Source organism: Podarcis melisellensis (assembly GCF_964234715.1).
Source record: "Podarcis melisellensis genome assembly, chromosome: 4".
Lineage (NCBI taxonomy): Eukaryota > Metazoa > Chordata > Lepidosauria > Squamata > Lacertidae > Podarcis > Podarcis melisellensis.
The window spans coordinates 33665339-33680560 of NC_138531.1; the positions used below are offsets into that span (position 1 = coordinate 33665339).

Genomic DNA, 15222 nt, shown 5'->3' on the forward strand with positions numbered 1-15222 from the left:
TTGGACCAGTGGCAGGCTCCTGCTCTTGGTTGCACAGTGGGCGGTATTCAGCTAAACAGTTACGGTAGCGCAGTGATTTTTAGTTGGACAGTGTAACTTCTCCACCCTCTCCTCTCCCTGTGCACCCCCTAAATTTGCTCCAGGTTTCCCCAGCTCTCCAGAGTAGATCCGGGAACAGGAGAAGAGAAGGCCAGAAAATTACATTGTGCAGCTAAAAGTGGTTGCACTAGCCCAACTGGACTACTTCCAAATGTGTTTTATTTGCCTAAATGATCACTTTTAACGTTGAGCTACTTCCTTGGAGAACTTGGCCGACAACTTAAGCTTATGTAACCCTTAAAAAAAAAGTTCAGCATGAAAGTTCAGGGGTTAGCACCCTTCAGAAATGGAAAATTACTTGCTGAATGCCTAATGCCATTACAGTTACTTCTGAAAACAGATGAAATGCAGATGACAGTGATGGGTAGGTGTCTCATTTGCCTTTAAGCTGTTCTGTTAAATGCAAGCTCTTTTGGGCCCACTCTTCTTTTTTATATTCGGAGTTAGTTTTATCCATTGAAATCTTTGAGCTTGAGAGTATCAAAACAAACAAACTATTCTACCATACTGCTAAAGTGAAATTAAATCTTCACTTGCACGGTTGCAGGATTTGGAAGAGACAACATTCCTGCAATCCAGGGTAGATGCTAGAGGCTTTTAACAGATTGAACTTTCCCACCCAACCTCCCAAGTTGTGGACAAGTCTTCTACTTTCTCCTTGTCTCTTTCCTGGTCAACTGCAGTTACTTGGATTCTGGACCTCCCCAGAGCTGGAAGTTGCCACAGTTCTGAAGGTGTTTCACTATCTACGATTAGGGGAGATCCCATATCCACATAACTCTGGAAGATCCCATTCACGCTTTACCTTCTAGGATTTGTGTGGTAAAGCAGAACAGGGTGGTCCACTTGCTTTGATTACAACTGCAGCAGCCCATGATTCTAAATAGTTCGGGAATTATGTGTTCCTTCCTTTATGCTTGGCAGTAAAGGGGTTGGTTTGATCCGTATGGTTCTGACAACTGTTTAACATGGCCTCTTGGATAATCATTAGGCTCCTGTACATTATTAATTTGTATTGTTAAAGAAAAAGAAGAAAAATAAGTTATTGGACTGTTTCTTCCCAAGTATTAATGCTGTCTTTGCCTTCACCTGCAGGTGTTTCGAAAGGATCTCATTAGTGCCATGAAACTCCCAGATTCTCATCATATTAACCCAGATGAATATTACCTCTTTGCGGACACATGGAAACAAGAATGGGAAAAGGGTGTGCAAGTCCCAGCCAGCCCAGACACGATTCCACAACCTTCTCTCAGGTAATTTTTAATAAATAGTTGTTGGGATTGAACTACATTTAATTTTGGGGTAGCCATATGAATATACTGGGCAGCATTCATGTCATGTAAACAATAATTAATCGTTTACTACTTTTGTTGCACAGAGTAGATTTTTGATCAGGTGAGGCTGCAATTTTTAAAGAAGTATTAAGGTCCACAACAGACAAATGTATTCTGACCACATAGTCAAAGAGGTAGTATACTTCATTATTTCAGCATAACTCAGTATTGTTCCAGCGGTTGTGGTGGATGATGTACACTGCAGTTTTCCAAATATACGAGACAGTTTTGTGGAGTACACAAAGTTGGGTGTGGTGGTAGACTGGCTGAGGGTGTATTAACCTGAGCTAGTCTTAGGTATATAAAGATCACCAGATACATTTGCTTGGTAGTTGCTCATGCCTAAATACCTTTGTCCCATTGTAATTTGGGCTTTCTTTACTTCCTCTGAGGTATGATATGGTCACAACTCAAGAGGGAACATCAGGCAATGTGGAAAATTATCTGTGTGGTTGTTCAATAAAGAATTTACTTTTGTGTGTTTATTTTTTGTTTTTGCTTTAATGATCCCTATATTTGAGTGTAAGAAAAAGGTTGCTGATAGTTCAGAATGGGCTTTTGGCATGTGCTCCTGTAGTTTATAGGGATGCGGGTGGCGCTGTGGTCTAAACCACTGAACCTCTTGGGCATGCTGATCAGAAGGTCGGCGGTTCGAATCCATGCGATGGGGTGAACTGTTGCTCTGTCCCAGCTCCTGCCAACCTAGCAGTTCGAAAGCACACCAGTGCAAGTAGATAAATATGGAAGATAAATGGGAAGGTAAACGGCATTTCCATGCACTCTAGCTTCGGTAACGGTGTTCCATTGCGCCAGAAGCAGTTTGGTCATGCTGGCCACATGACCCGGAAAGCTGTCTGTGGTCAAACGCCAGCTCCCTTGGCCTGAAAGCGAGATGAGCGCTACAACCCCATAGTTCCCTTTGATTGGACTTAACGGTCCAGGGGTCCTTTACCTTTTACTTGCAGTGTGTAGCAGTACTCTGTGAGCAGCATGGCATTGTCCTAATGAATTCCTTAGTCAAAAGTAAGGGTGGCTAACACACAGGTCATGGCCCCAAGGACCCCATGAAAATGATTTATTTATTTATCTGTTTACTCACTTTTTGTGTCTGGGTACCCCTTTCTTAATTGTGCTTTTCTGGGCAGCAGTCCCTAAAAATTTGTTTGATTTTCTGCTGCTGCTGTTGTCAGCTGACAAAAAAAAAATTAATGAAATGATTGGCTGAAGAACAGCCCAAGGCATTGGAATGGTCTGTCTGAGCTCACTTGGTGCTTGCTGTTTAGAATGGACTCCGGGATTGGAGGGAGAGAGTGGGTGGAGGTGTAAACGAAGAAATGGATGGGAGGCACAAGGAAAACTGTAGAAAAAGCTGCTGGTGGGAGAAACATTAATGGATTATTGTGGATGGGGGTGTGTGTGAATTCATACAATTCCGGCGCATAATTTGATTAGTAGCCACAGAAGGCAAAGAAATTAATTATTGGGGAAAGGGGTGTGCATTATTATTGTTTCTTAATGAACAAAAAAATGGGAGACAGATCATCCATCCCTGTTTGCAAAGTCAATCAGGTAGGGGGGCGGTGTGGCAGAAATTTTACAGCCCCATCTGTATCCTGATCCCAGCCCTGAGCAGATGTTTAAATCTCTCCTCTGGTCAGTGTCAGGTCTGGAGTATGTTTTGGGATACAAATCTCTTCCTCTAAATGCAACCATGCAGATGCTGTGTGTGAGAGAGAGAGACACAGAAAGAGGTTGTGCTGTGTGTTTGTAAAAGAGAGAAGTAGCATGGAAAGATTCGACTAGCTTGGGCAAAATGTCCTATGTATTGGGAGAGATTGGGGTGGGAATTAATAAGGAATGGGGGTGTGGAAGTTAGTACGAAAGAAATTAAGGGAAATAAATAAGAAGTAAGGGTTGGAGGGGTAAGTTCTGCCTTTTCCCACTATTTCATTTTGGCCATGCCTACTTTGACATGGGCCCCCTCCACTGGCCATTGTGACCCTCAGCCTGGAAAATGTTCTTACCCGATGCACCAATGCACATTGTCACTTTTGCTTGACCCATGCATTCCATTGTAACCCAGTTTATTGTACTCAATTAGGGGCGTCAAATACCTGGCTTCCCAATTTGCAGAAGTGCCCTTTCACCAAATGACTCACAGCTCACTTTAATTACTATATCATTTTAGAGTCGTAGCGGAAAAAGTAAAGCAAGTACTATATACACGGCCTAGAAAATACATTCGCTGTTCAAGTCAAGAGCCCACTGAACCTGGCTATATCAACATTCTGGAACTGGCAGAATCGATGTGTCGTTACGACTTGGATGATATGGACATCTTCTGGCTTCAGGAAGTAAATGAGGAGCTTGCTGAAATGGGTGAGAGTGATGAAAAGTCCAATTACTAAAGCTACAATGAATTTTAAAAACTGAATCTTTAGTCAACTGCACTGATTTAAGGCTGTTTTGCTGCTGCTTCTTTTTTTTAAAAAAATGGCTTGTTTAGAAAGATAACTTTAGTTGGTATTCAATGAGTCTTCTGCAGCCATGGTTCAGAGACATTTAACTGCATCTAGATATTTTGAGGAACTTCCATGTTTTTAATTCTTTGGAAATCCATCTTGGTTCATGGAAGAATGTGCATTTTATGCCAGGACTCTAGGAGTAATAAAAACAATGTGTATGGAAAAATACCAATCAGGTAATAATGGAAGTCAGTATTCCTACTTAATTGTATTTGCTAATACTCAGATCTTAATTGTATTTGCTAATACTCAGATCGTAATGACCTGAGAAACTGGCAGCTTTGCAGACTTGTACTTTGTGGCTCCATGAGAGAGGCAGGATTATGCCACTCTAGTAAATCAGAGAAGACACTATCTTGATAGCTTGTTTATGAGACTTAAAAATTAGGGGGGAAATAATTAACTTAATGTGGCAGATTCTTTTCAATGTAGTATTCATAAGCAACATGTTTCTAATCTGAATGGGGAAAGGTAATGGGGCATATAATGAGATTTCAATGAAGTTGAACAGGCTATTTGTCATGTTAAGAGGCAATTTCCTATAACAATGGTTTGGTTCAAACATAAAGCACATTATGAAACCGTGGATTAGCTTTATGTGTGAACTCAGTCCACTTTATTGGCAATGGTAAAAGTTTCTGATTAACCAAGGTTTGTAGCTGGGTTATAAACCTTGCTTAACGTCAAGCATAGCTTTGCATTGTATGCAAACCTGGACCACTTCCTTAGCTATGGCTATGGAGCTGTCGCTGCCCAAAAGCTAGTGGAGCTGAAGTTGGAAGAGCAACAAAAAATTCTGCCAGACACCTTAGTGTTAATGATGGTTTAGCATGAACAATGCTATGCTATGATGTCATAGGTAAAAATCAATTTTGTGCATTATTCCTGACATCCTAGCTGCTACTTTGAATATATGTAGGTTGTCTGAATCCTAGGGAATAGGACTTTCAATCTAAGTATTTTAATATTTTTATATAGTAATATAGGAAGCCAAAAAGGCAGGATAACAGTGTTTTAAATAAATCCACCTACAATTGGTGGTTTCACTTTTCATGTATCTGCATTTGTTTAAGATAGTGTATTATATATCAGATTAATGCAATGTTTTAAAACTTGGATTGAATTTAAGTAAGTCTCACACAAATGAGGGAGGGAGACAACCTATTGTCAGTGCAATGCTTTAGGAAATGAGGGTGCTTTTTGTTCCTTTATCTAGTATTAAGCAGATTATTATTTTGCTTTAATTCTCCTGCAGGTTGTGGGCAGCTTGATGAGAACACAATGGAGAAAATGGTGGAAGTCCTGGAACGTCACTGTCACGAGAACATGAACCATGCCATTGAGACAGAGGAGGGGCTGGGTATTGAATATGATGAAGATGTCATCTGTGATGTGTGCCGGTCCCCTGACAGTGAAGATGGGAATGATATGGTGTTTTGTGACAAATGCAACATCTGTGTGCATCAGGTTAGTGCTAGCAGAGGTTTTGAAAATGCTTTCTTTTGGGAATGGGATTACAATGGAACCTTGGTTCTCGAACAGCTTAGTTGACGAACAAATCGGAACCCGAATGCTGCAAACCTGGAAATAAATGCTTTGGTTTGCAAACCTTTTTCGGAAGCCGAATGTCTGATGTGGCTGTCAGCTATTGTTTCCAGGGTGGCTGCACCAATCGCAAGCCGCGCTTTGGTTTTTTAACGTTTCAGAAGTCTAATGGAGAACCAAGGTACCACTGTAGAATCTTTCTAGATAGCTTGCTCCAACACAACCTATCTGAAAAGCCATTGAAAAGGTGCAAGAAATCTGGCGGCCTCTGAAAAAGTGGGTCTAGAATTTTTGTTTTCCGACGGCTCTGTAAAATTTAACACGCAACTGCTTAAAAGAGACATGGATTGCTTTTGATCAAGTAATGTATTCAGAGGTCATGTAAATCCCCTAAATATCATGGGAAAGGTTTTGAACCATTGTGGTGTTGGAACATTTGTCTGCTGCGCACTTCTTCCTTTTCTGAAACCGCATTTAGGGATGTCAGCTAATTAAATTTCCTACAACAGAGAAAAAATGGAGAAGTGAAGGGTGAATTTTTAATCTTCATAAAATGATTCTTGTTAATGACAAGAGTAGAGCATGGTGCAGTGAGTGCACAGTGAGATAATGAGGGAAAGCTGATCTTTTAAATTTGTGCCTAGAATTTATGCCTATGCAAGAATGCACTCTTCTGGATTAATCTGAAATGTTCCAGAAATAACTGTGATAGGCTAATCCTTCTGGAGTCTTCCTTAGGCTATACAGAAACCTTTCTCGGTAAGTGTATGCTAGTACTAGATGCCACAGAGAGCTACTTTTCTAGATTTTCTGTGTGTGAGAGAGATACACAACAATAAATAGCAAGGTTTTGGGGTTAGGGAGGCGCAGCTACCGTTGGCCAACCTTTCTGAGATCGGGCCTTTGGCTTCTGTGTCTTTTTGTAGAAATTCTCTGTGCAGTACTATTAATAATGTGTGTAACTCTTTACTTGTTAGGAAATAGCTCCTTTCCTGTTTCGTGTTTCAGACATCTGGCAAATAGTTGAATTCCCCCAAAATGGTTTTAGCGTATAGCATTTTTTTTAAAAAAAAATATACTCTGTTGGTACTGCTATAAGTCTCATTTCACTTATGGAGTCGTATAAAGCAGCAGTTTGTTTTTATCCTCAGGCATGCTATGGCATCCTAAAGGTTCCTGAAGGAAGCTGGCTGTGTCGTACTTGTGTTCTAGGTATACACCCTCAGTGTCTCTTGTGTCCAAAGAGAGGTGGGGCCATGAAAGCTACAAGGACAGGCACCAAGTGGGCGCATGTGAGCTGTGCTCTTTGGATTCCAGAGGTATGTATAAGAAGTGTTTTAGCCCATCTTTATGTAGACTAACATGGAAGTATTCAGACTGCAATCTTCCCCCGGTCACCTAGCTGCTGTAGCTGTTATATTTGCCTTTTTACAATATGCTGAAATATAATAGCTTGATAGCTCTTTCCTGGTCATGTCAGTCATAGTAATCCATACATTTTATTATTATTATTAGGTAAGCATTGCTTGTCCAGAAAGAATGGAACCAATTACCAAAGTGTCCCATATTCCACCAAGTAGATGGGCTTTAGTTTGCAGCTTATGCAAATTGAAAACTGGTGCTTGTATCCAGGTATGTGTTAATTCTGTATTGTGATCTTAGAGGCTGCAGAGCAGAAATTGCATGCTAGCAAACTCAACAGGTTCAGAGTGCTAAGGAACAACTTTCTCCTGTGCTGGGTGGAAGACAGACGCAGCAGAATAGCCTTTAGCAGGGTTTATATTTTAAGGATGTGGGTGGCACTGTGGTTTAAACTACAGAGCCTCGGGCTTGCCGATCAGAAGGTCGGCGGTTCGAATCCCCGCGACAGGGTGAGCTCCCGTTGCTCAGTCCCAGCTCCTGCCAACCTAGCAGTTCGAAAGCACGTCAAAATGCAAGTAGATAAATAGGTATCGCTCCGGCAGGAACGTAAACGGCATTTCCGTGTGTTGCTCTGGTTTTGCCAGAAGCGGCTTAGTCATGCTGGCCACATGTACGCTGGCTCCCTCAGCCAGTAAAGCGAGATGAGCACTACAACCCCAGAGTCCTTCGCGACTGGACCTAATGGTCAGGGGGTCTCTTTACCTTTATATTTTAGGAAACATTTTCAGGGTATTGGAAGAATATAAAAAAAAACAAAAAACCCCACAACCTTTTGGCATCACAGAATTGTAGATAGGGGGCCAATGAGAGTAGTTGGTGGGGATATTTGTTAAAAAAAATAAAGAGACTTTTGTAAACCTTTTGGGGCCCACCAAAACCTTACGGGGAACAACAGTCAATTAAAATTACATTAAATTAAAAAGCAAGGGAATGCACAGGATCCCTGATGCACTTAGGGCCCTTTGCTTATGCCAGAACCGTTTAACTAAAGCTTAGACATTACACTAGCTAAGTAGCAGGATACAGGATTCACAGCTTTATGGCAGATACATAATTTAAGTGGTACCTCGGGTTACAGACGCTTCAGGTTACAGACTCTGCTAACCCAGAAATAGTACCTTGGGTTAAGAACTTTGCTTCAGGATGAGAACAGAAATCGTGTGGCGGCAGTGGGAGGCCCATTAGCTAATATGGTACCTCAGGTTAAGAACAGTTTCAGGTTAAGAACAGACCTCCAGAACAAATTAAGTTCTTAACCCAAGGTACCACCGTAATAATGCAAGCTTGCATTATTACTTAAATTGTAAATCTGTCATGAAGCTGTGGATCCTCTATCTTACCGTGCTACTTACTTAGCTAGTGTGGTGGCTGAACTTTAGTTAAACAGTTTTTGCAGAAGTCAAGTTATCTTGCTTTGCACATCATGTTAAACCATAGTTAGGTTTAATATGTGGTTTAATGTGGACGAGCAGTGCACACTGCTCAAAGTTTCCAGCCCACTTTCCCTCACAACTGGCCACAAACCGCAAGCAACTTTACTTATCAAGTGATAACCAAACTTTGTTATTTGTTTACTGCTCATGGTTTGTTTTGGGGAAACAAACCACGAGCCCAGATATGAAGCCAAGGCATGTGGTTTTTTGCTCCTGCCATGGTGCAGCCAGGAATGGGGAAAGAGCAAAGTGGGACTTGATTAGCTTGCGCAAGCATACTGCTCAGTCATGTAAAGCCATAGTTAAACATTACCTATGGCTTAATGTGATTTCAAAACACAGCCATTATGCCAAATTGCTGCTAAGGCTTTGCCGTGAACCAAGCATTGCCCATGGCGTTGGAATGCTGGAGCTTATACAGAAGAAACAAATGATTGAACAGGCTGTTTTTCATTAACGGTGTGTGTTGCCTCTTCTGAAAGTGTATATGCATAGCTTGTAACTCTTAAGATAAAAGTACTTAAACATCAATATTTTACATTTTATAACCTGTATTTCTTAAAAATCTTTAGTGGAACAGAATTTGCTTGTTTTTCTTGTTGTGTCTGAAGGTTACCATTTAGACTTCTAACTCGTGAATAAACAACCTTTAAAGTAAAGCTGTGTCCGCTGAATACCGCCTGTGAAACTCTGTGCATACGTGTAATAATAAAAGGCCTGTGATACTTTCTAAGCTTTCATTGGCTGTTTTTCCTCCTCTGATGCTTGTTTTAACTGGTGGCGGTTTCCTTCACTCAACAGTGCTCTGTGAAGAGCTGCATTACTGCCTTTCATGTCACGTGTGCCTTTGAGCATAGCCTGGAGATGAAAACAATCCTGGACGATGGCGATGAAGTCAAGTTCAAGTCGTACTGTCTAAAACATAGCAAAACCAAGCAGAGCTTGATGCCCGACGCAGACGTTAATCCCAAGAGCACAGCAGACCAGAAGCAGACCGAGAGCGAGAAAACCAGTTTGCGTGCTCAGAAACTTCGGGAGCTGGAGGAGGAGTTCTACTCCCTAGTGAGGATTGATGACGTCGCAGCAGAACTCGGCCTCCCTAAACTCACTGTGGACTTGATCTATAATTACTGGAAACTAAAACGGAAAAGTAACTTTAATAAACCATTATTTCCTCCCAGGGAGGATGAAGAAAACGGCTTGGTTCAGCCAAAAGAAGATAGCATTCATACTCGAATGAGGATGTTCATGCATTTGAGGCAGGATCTGGAGAGGGTAAGGAGGAGATGGGGGGAAAGTGACGAAAAATACCCTTATAAAGTAGTTCACTGCAGCAGGAATCGGGAAGGGGCAGATCAATCCAACACTTTAGTGCTTATTTCTTCTTATTCTGTCTCCAGCAAGTTCATCACTGTACGCCACAATCTGACAGCCTCCAGATTCGACTATTGCAATGCACTCTATGTGCCCCTACCCTTGAAGGCTATTTGGAAACTGCAACTGGTCCAAAATGCAGCAGCCAGATTACTGGCTGATGTTCCATTTTAGAGCTCTTACAACCTCAGTTTAAAAAACAGCTGCTGTGGTTGCCATTCCCCACCCCCCAAGGTCCACATCACGGTGCTCGCATTCGTGTTTAAAGCTCTAAGTGACTTGCACCCTGAACAGCTGAAAGACCACCTTGGGTGTTAAAATTTGGCAAAGGGCACTGTCTTGGTAGTACTTCCGCCTTCAGAAGTGCAGGGAATGGTGGCCCAGGAAAGGGCTTTTTTCCTTTCCTGTGGCAGCTCTTCATTATACAGTATTTTTGCTGTCCGCTGAAGATGCACCTCTTTGTCCTGACCTTGGCAGTTCAGGCAACCCATCTCTTCTGCTAAATCGATAATGTTCTGTTCTGTCTGGAACGGCTTTACTTGTTTTTTTTGCCACATCTGTTTTTATCTATTTGTTTAATACTTGTATATTGTATTGTTGTAATCCTCCCTGGGGTCCTATGAGGAACAGTGGGTAAGAAATCAAGTAAGCAAGTAAGTAAGTAAGTACATAATGGAGGCTGGTGGAGAGAAGAAACAGGAATGGCAAGAAGCAAAGTAGAAGTAGGATCAGCCAGATTCTGGGTTCATCCTACGACTTGTGGTGTGCCATGCTACTCTGCTGTATGGCCCATATGTCAGCTGATGCTGTGCATGGCTGTTCTTCTGTAGCAGTCACCAGGTTGCTTTCCTCAAGTGTCAAGATGAGGTTTCTCCTTCATTACAACACTCAATTACAGTCGGAGGAGGCTGATTCTGCCGGTGCTTTGCCCATTGGCTCATTTGCATGCTTGATATTGACTCTAGTAAGGAGGCTACAGTAGAGCCTATTAAGGATCCTCCGCAGGCATCATCCTAATTATACAGCTGTGGCTTTAGGAACCTTCTACCTGCTAAACAGGGAGACTAGCTCAGACCAAGAAGTCAATAGCCACCTGATAACCTTTTCGTTGTGAATTTTAAAAAGCACTCGAGAATGTTTTGTGGGTGGATGGTTCAGAAGGGACTAGAGTTAGCGTTGAGTATATCGAAGGCAAAACGGAGAAAAAGAGGTCAAGCGTTAACACTGCAATATGAATAATAAAACATGCAGATTATTTAAGTACAGTGGTACCTCGGGTTACATACGCTTCAGGTTACAGACTCCGCTAACCCAGAAATAGTGCTTCAGGGTGAGAACAGAAATCGTGCTCCGGCGGCACGGCGGCAGCAGAGGCCCCATTAGCTAAAGTGGTTCTTTTGTTTTTTGTTTTTTCGCTGTAGGTAAGAAATCTTTGCTACATGGTAAGCAGAAGAGAGAAGTTAAAACTTTCTCACAGCAAAGCACATGAGCAGGTTTTCAATTTGCAAGTCCAGCTTATCAATCAGGAAATTGCTGCAGGTAAGGAATGCAAAATAAGCCTGGTTCAGATGATCATATCTGAGCTTTTTAAACAAATATATGCATGAACCTTTTTACTTACACATGCAATCCCTCTTTCCTTATTTGTGTAAGCAGTGATTAAGTCAGGAAGTAATTGACCTTAGTTTCCTGTTTTATCCAAACCAGGAAACTATAACTACCCTACTGAGAACAAATGGGAGTATTAAACCAGCTTGGACTATGGTTTAATATCCTGGCATATTCGGAAGTTGATAACCATAGTTTCCTGATTAGGGCATAGCAAGAAAACATGGTATGGGTAATTGCAGACTTCTTGGTCTGATTGCAGTGTGGCACAAAGGGTCTCTGTATGTGCAAGCAAAGCACTTGTGTGTAACTTGGCTTAATAAGATGAGATGTGATTGTCCCAATATGACCATGGCTACTGTAGATTTTTGCTATGTGTTGCTAGCTTCCAGAGCCTTTTAAAACATGTTTTTCTTGGATTGTTAATTGTAAAATCCCCTTTCAGCTATTCCAGAAATATATCTTATGGGCTATCTATATGGTATAACTTTTTATTAATGCATTTGTTTACATTGCAGTAAATTTGTAAGTTGTGTTCTAGACATGAGTAAGAAGAATACACTAGAATATGCAAATACTACAAACTTAGTAGTGTTTTCCTTCTACTATGTTCTTAAAATCCCATGCTCCTCTGTTCTGGGAAGGCTAGATAGAGCCTTAGTATGTGACCAGGCATTCAATAAATATCTAGTAGCATATAATTTTTTAACGCTTTCTTGAATCTATTATCAAGGAAACATGGAAAAAGGAACTTTCCTTAATTGCAAATGATATTATAAACGTATAGGTTGCTACATTTAAATAGTTCTAGAATAGGTGTATATTCCTGAATTGCAAGAGGTTGGACTAGGTGATCCACAGGGTCCCTTCCAACTCTGTGATTCTATTAAGTTCTGTGAAGATGTGCTGCATACATTTGCATGATGGAATCTGCCTCTTAAATAGATACCTTCTCACATACCCTTTTATTTTTCTCTATAGGCCATTCTCTGACAAGTGCACTGGAAAACACTCTGTTTTATCCACCTCCTAGAATCACCTTGAAGCTTAAGATGCCAAAATCAACATTAGGTGATTGCAAAAATAAATTGAAATCTGGTAAACCACTTTCTCCTGACAACAATGTCGTGGTTTACAGCAAAAAGGGTATTCCAGTATCCAAAGAGACTTTTGTTTCAAATATGAAAGCCTACTCGAGGTTTCAGCATGAGAACAGGAGCAATGGCTTACTGGGAGGGATGGTGAAGTCTAGGAATGAAGCAGCAAAGAATTCTGGACCTGCACATACATCGGACTTCCATCGCGGACAGTCGTCTGGCAAACCCTTAGCACTTCAAGCTGCATTGCATGGACAGTCCTCCATTGGGAACGGGAAAATTCAGCAGCACTCTAATCTAGCAAAGTCTAATGGCTTAATGGGCAGAGTTGGGGACGTCACTCAGCGAGACAGCTCTAGCCAAACGACATACGAGCAGCAATCTGCTCTCTCTGCCCACTTGGCTAGCCAGAGCAGCTTCAGGAAATCCACCATAGAACACTTTAGCAGGTCCTTCAAAGAAGCGACCAACAGTTTGGTGAGGACCACGGAAGATCTCAGATGCTGTGAAAAGCCCTCAAGAAGGCTGTCGATGAGAGAGCGTTCGTGGGGCAAGCAAACTCTTGAATATCAGATGGGGAGTGCCCCCTACCAGGACAATGATGGGTATTGTCCCGATTTGGAACTCAGTGACTCTGAAGCTGAAAGCGATGAGAATAAAGGACAGATAAGACTGAGAAAAAGCAGCTCTGAGAGAGAGGTCCCAAGTAAAGACTTTAATAGAGATTGTCATAGTAGAAGTAAAAGAAATTTGATTTCTCACAGTTCAGTACAAAGGTGATTAGAAACCCCGGATAATGGGAATAGCTCAGCCTTCGTATGTCCAAGATTATTGATGCAAACCTTAGGAAATCTGCAGGTTACAGTGTAGGATCTGTGAGCAAATGACGAACTTGCTTTTTTTAAGTGGTGAATTGGTTTACCCTTTTTTGAAAAGATTGTTAATTGGGGTTTTTTCCTATAAGTGCTATATAAGTAAAGGTTACTTTAAATATCACTTGCAGAAATAGTTTTATATATCCACTTCCCCGGTCTACGGAAATGTATTGTGTTCGGCTTTGTACCAGTGGGCAGGTATTCCAAAAAGCCCATCCTTCTGTGACAATCTGCAAGAAGATGGAACAGGCGATTCTTGCTGCAACTTCAGTATAATATCTCTTCATGAGAACACTTAAGCAATCTCTTAACCCCCCCCTTTTTTTTTTTGGAAGGAATTTAAAAGGCAAAACTGTATTTTGAAATAATGGTGCTTGCTTAATTGTTTTTGTTTGTTTGTTTTGGTCTGGATTGGGACATATGACTACTAGACAGAAATCATGTTCTCAGCCAATTTCAGAACAGGTGGTATGATTCTGAAGGCTCGGATACAAGGTTCATTCTAACTCTGTGGGACTTGGTTCCAAGTAAACACGCATAGGATCCAGAAACGAGGGTTTCTCATAGCCTGCTGAGTAAGGTTTACAGACTCCACAGTCAATGCTGCCAAACACACTGATCTCTAGATTTCCCCCCTTTCTCCTCATAGTGTGCCCTTGATAAAAATTGTGTTTTCCTTTGCTATTGCAGCTTGCTTTTACTGTGTAAATACTCTTTTAACTTCTAGTATTTTTTTATTTTATTTTTTAATCCTCGTGTACATAGTAGTTTGTTGTGGGTTGCACTTGCAAAATATTTTATCCAGCCAGCCGATACAAATGGCTGATATGTGGATAGTGTTTAATACTAGAAGTATGTAATCTCTAAACCTATTCAGGCAATCACCGGTGATGCCAGATTCTACTTTGTCTACTCAGAAGGCTTTTTAAAACCTCGATCCCACAATATTACAGCCATTCCTCCCATCCCAACACAAACACACACTCCCTGCCGCCGCCGCTCAGCTGTCAAATACTTTGTCCAATTTCTGAGCCAAAATTGGTGAATACATTGTTTTGGTTTCCAAGTTTAAATATAGTCAGACACAGCAAATGAAAATATTTTTGATTGCCAAAAAAGCTTTGGAATTGCTTAGGCCACTTTATTGTCTAATTAGATTTACTTTTTTTTTTTTTTTTACAAAAACGCTTCGTAATATGTGACAATGGTGTCAAAGAAATTACTCTATATTATGGCGTACCATTGATCTTTAATTAGGAATAAATGGGCTTCAGCAGCCAATAATAATTTGACTAATGAAATTGTTACAGTTTGCTTTAATTAATAAAATTCCATAATGTGAAGTAAAAGGAACTGGGGTAAATCTACTTTTAGTTGTGAAGAAGGGATTCACAATGAGATATTCCTGAAGGAAATAAAAGAAATTTGACAGTTTCACATGCTTTGCTTTAGGCATTCTTAAAAGTTTGCTTTGTTTACTCATTTCTATGGTATGTTTGTGTAATTTGTCTTTTTTTCCATAGATCTATTTTTAAGGCATTTTCTTTCATGTAAATATATAGTACCATTTTTTTTTTAAAAGTTAGTGTTTTGTTGAAAAAATGGTTGGCCTTTATGTTGTCAGCCATTCAGAACGGTGCTGAAAATGTTCACTTCTCTATACATTGGTTCTAGTTTTTCATATTTATTGTTAACATTGTTTCCTGGTCATGAAGTAAATAAGAGTTGAAAATGGGAACAATTACTTCATTGATCTGAAGGGGACGACGACAACAATCGTGTTTCATGACTAGTGGCATGAGAACAATATAAAGGGTAGGAAATGGTGCTTCAGCAAGACTCCTCAGTTTTGCTAATTTAAAGGTGATGACTAAAATATATCAGTTCAGGCGATAGTAATTTTGTTTTTG

At 40.8% G+C, this 15222-nt stretch overlaps 1 protein-coding gene across 4 annotated transcripts in view; it reads left to right on the top strand.

Annotated features, from left to right (window-relative positions):
• JADE3 (jade family PHD finger 3) overlaps nucleotides 1-14885 on the top strand; it is a 40865-nt gene extending 25980 nt beyond the window's left edge. For all 4 annotated transcript variants that reach the window (XM_081907565.1, XM_081907563.1, XM_081907566.1 and 1 more), the window contains exons 4-11: nucleotides 1195-1352; nucleotides 3622-3812; nucleotides 5214-5425; nucleotides 6655-6822; nucleotides 7019-7135; nucleotides 9160-9633; nucleotides 11154-11271; nucleotides 12322-14885. In XM_081907565.1, the coding sequence (XP_081763691.1) occupies nucleotides 1195-1352; nucleotides 3622-3812; nucleotides 5214-5425; nucleotides 6655-6822; nucleotides 7019-7135; nucleotides 9160-9633; nucleotides 11154-11271; nucleotides 12322-13217 (2334 nt within the window). In that variant the 3' untranslated portion in view covers nucleotides 13218-14885. The remainder of the gene's footprint in view (nucleotides 1-1194; nucleotides 1353-3621; nucleotides 3813-5213; nucleotides 5426-6654; nucleotides 6823-7018; nucleotides 7136-9159; nucleotides 9634-11153; nucleotides 11272-12321) is intronic.
• The last annotated feature ends 337 nt before the right edge of the window (nucleotides 14886-15222 follow it).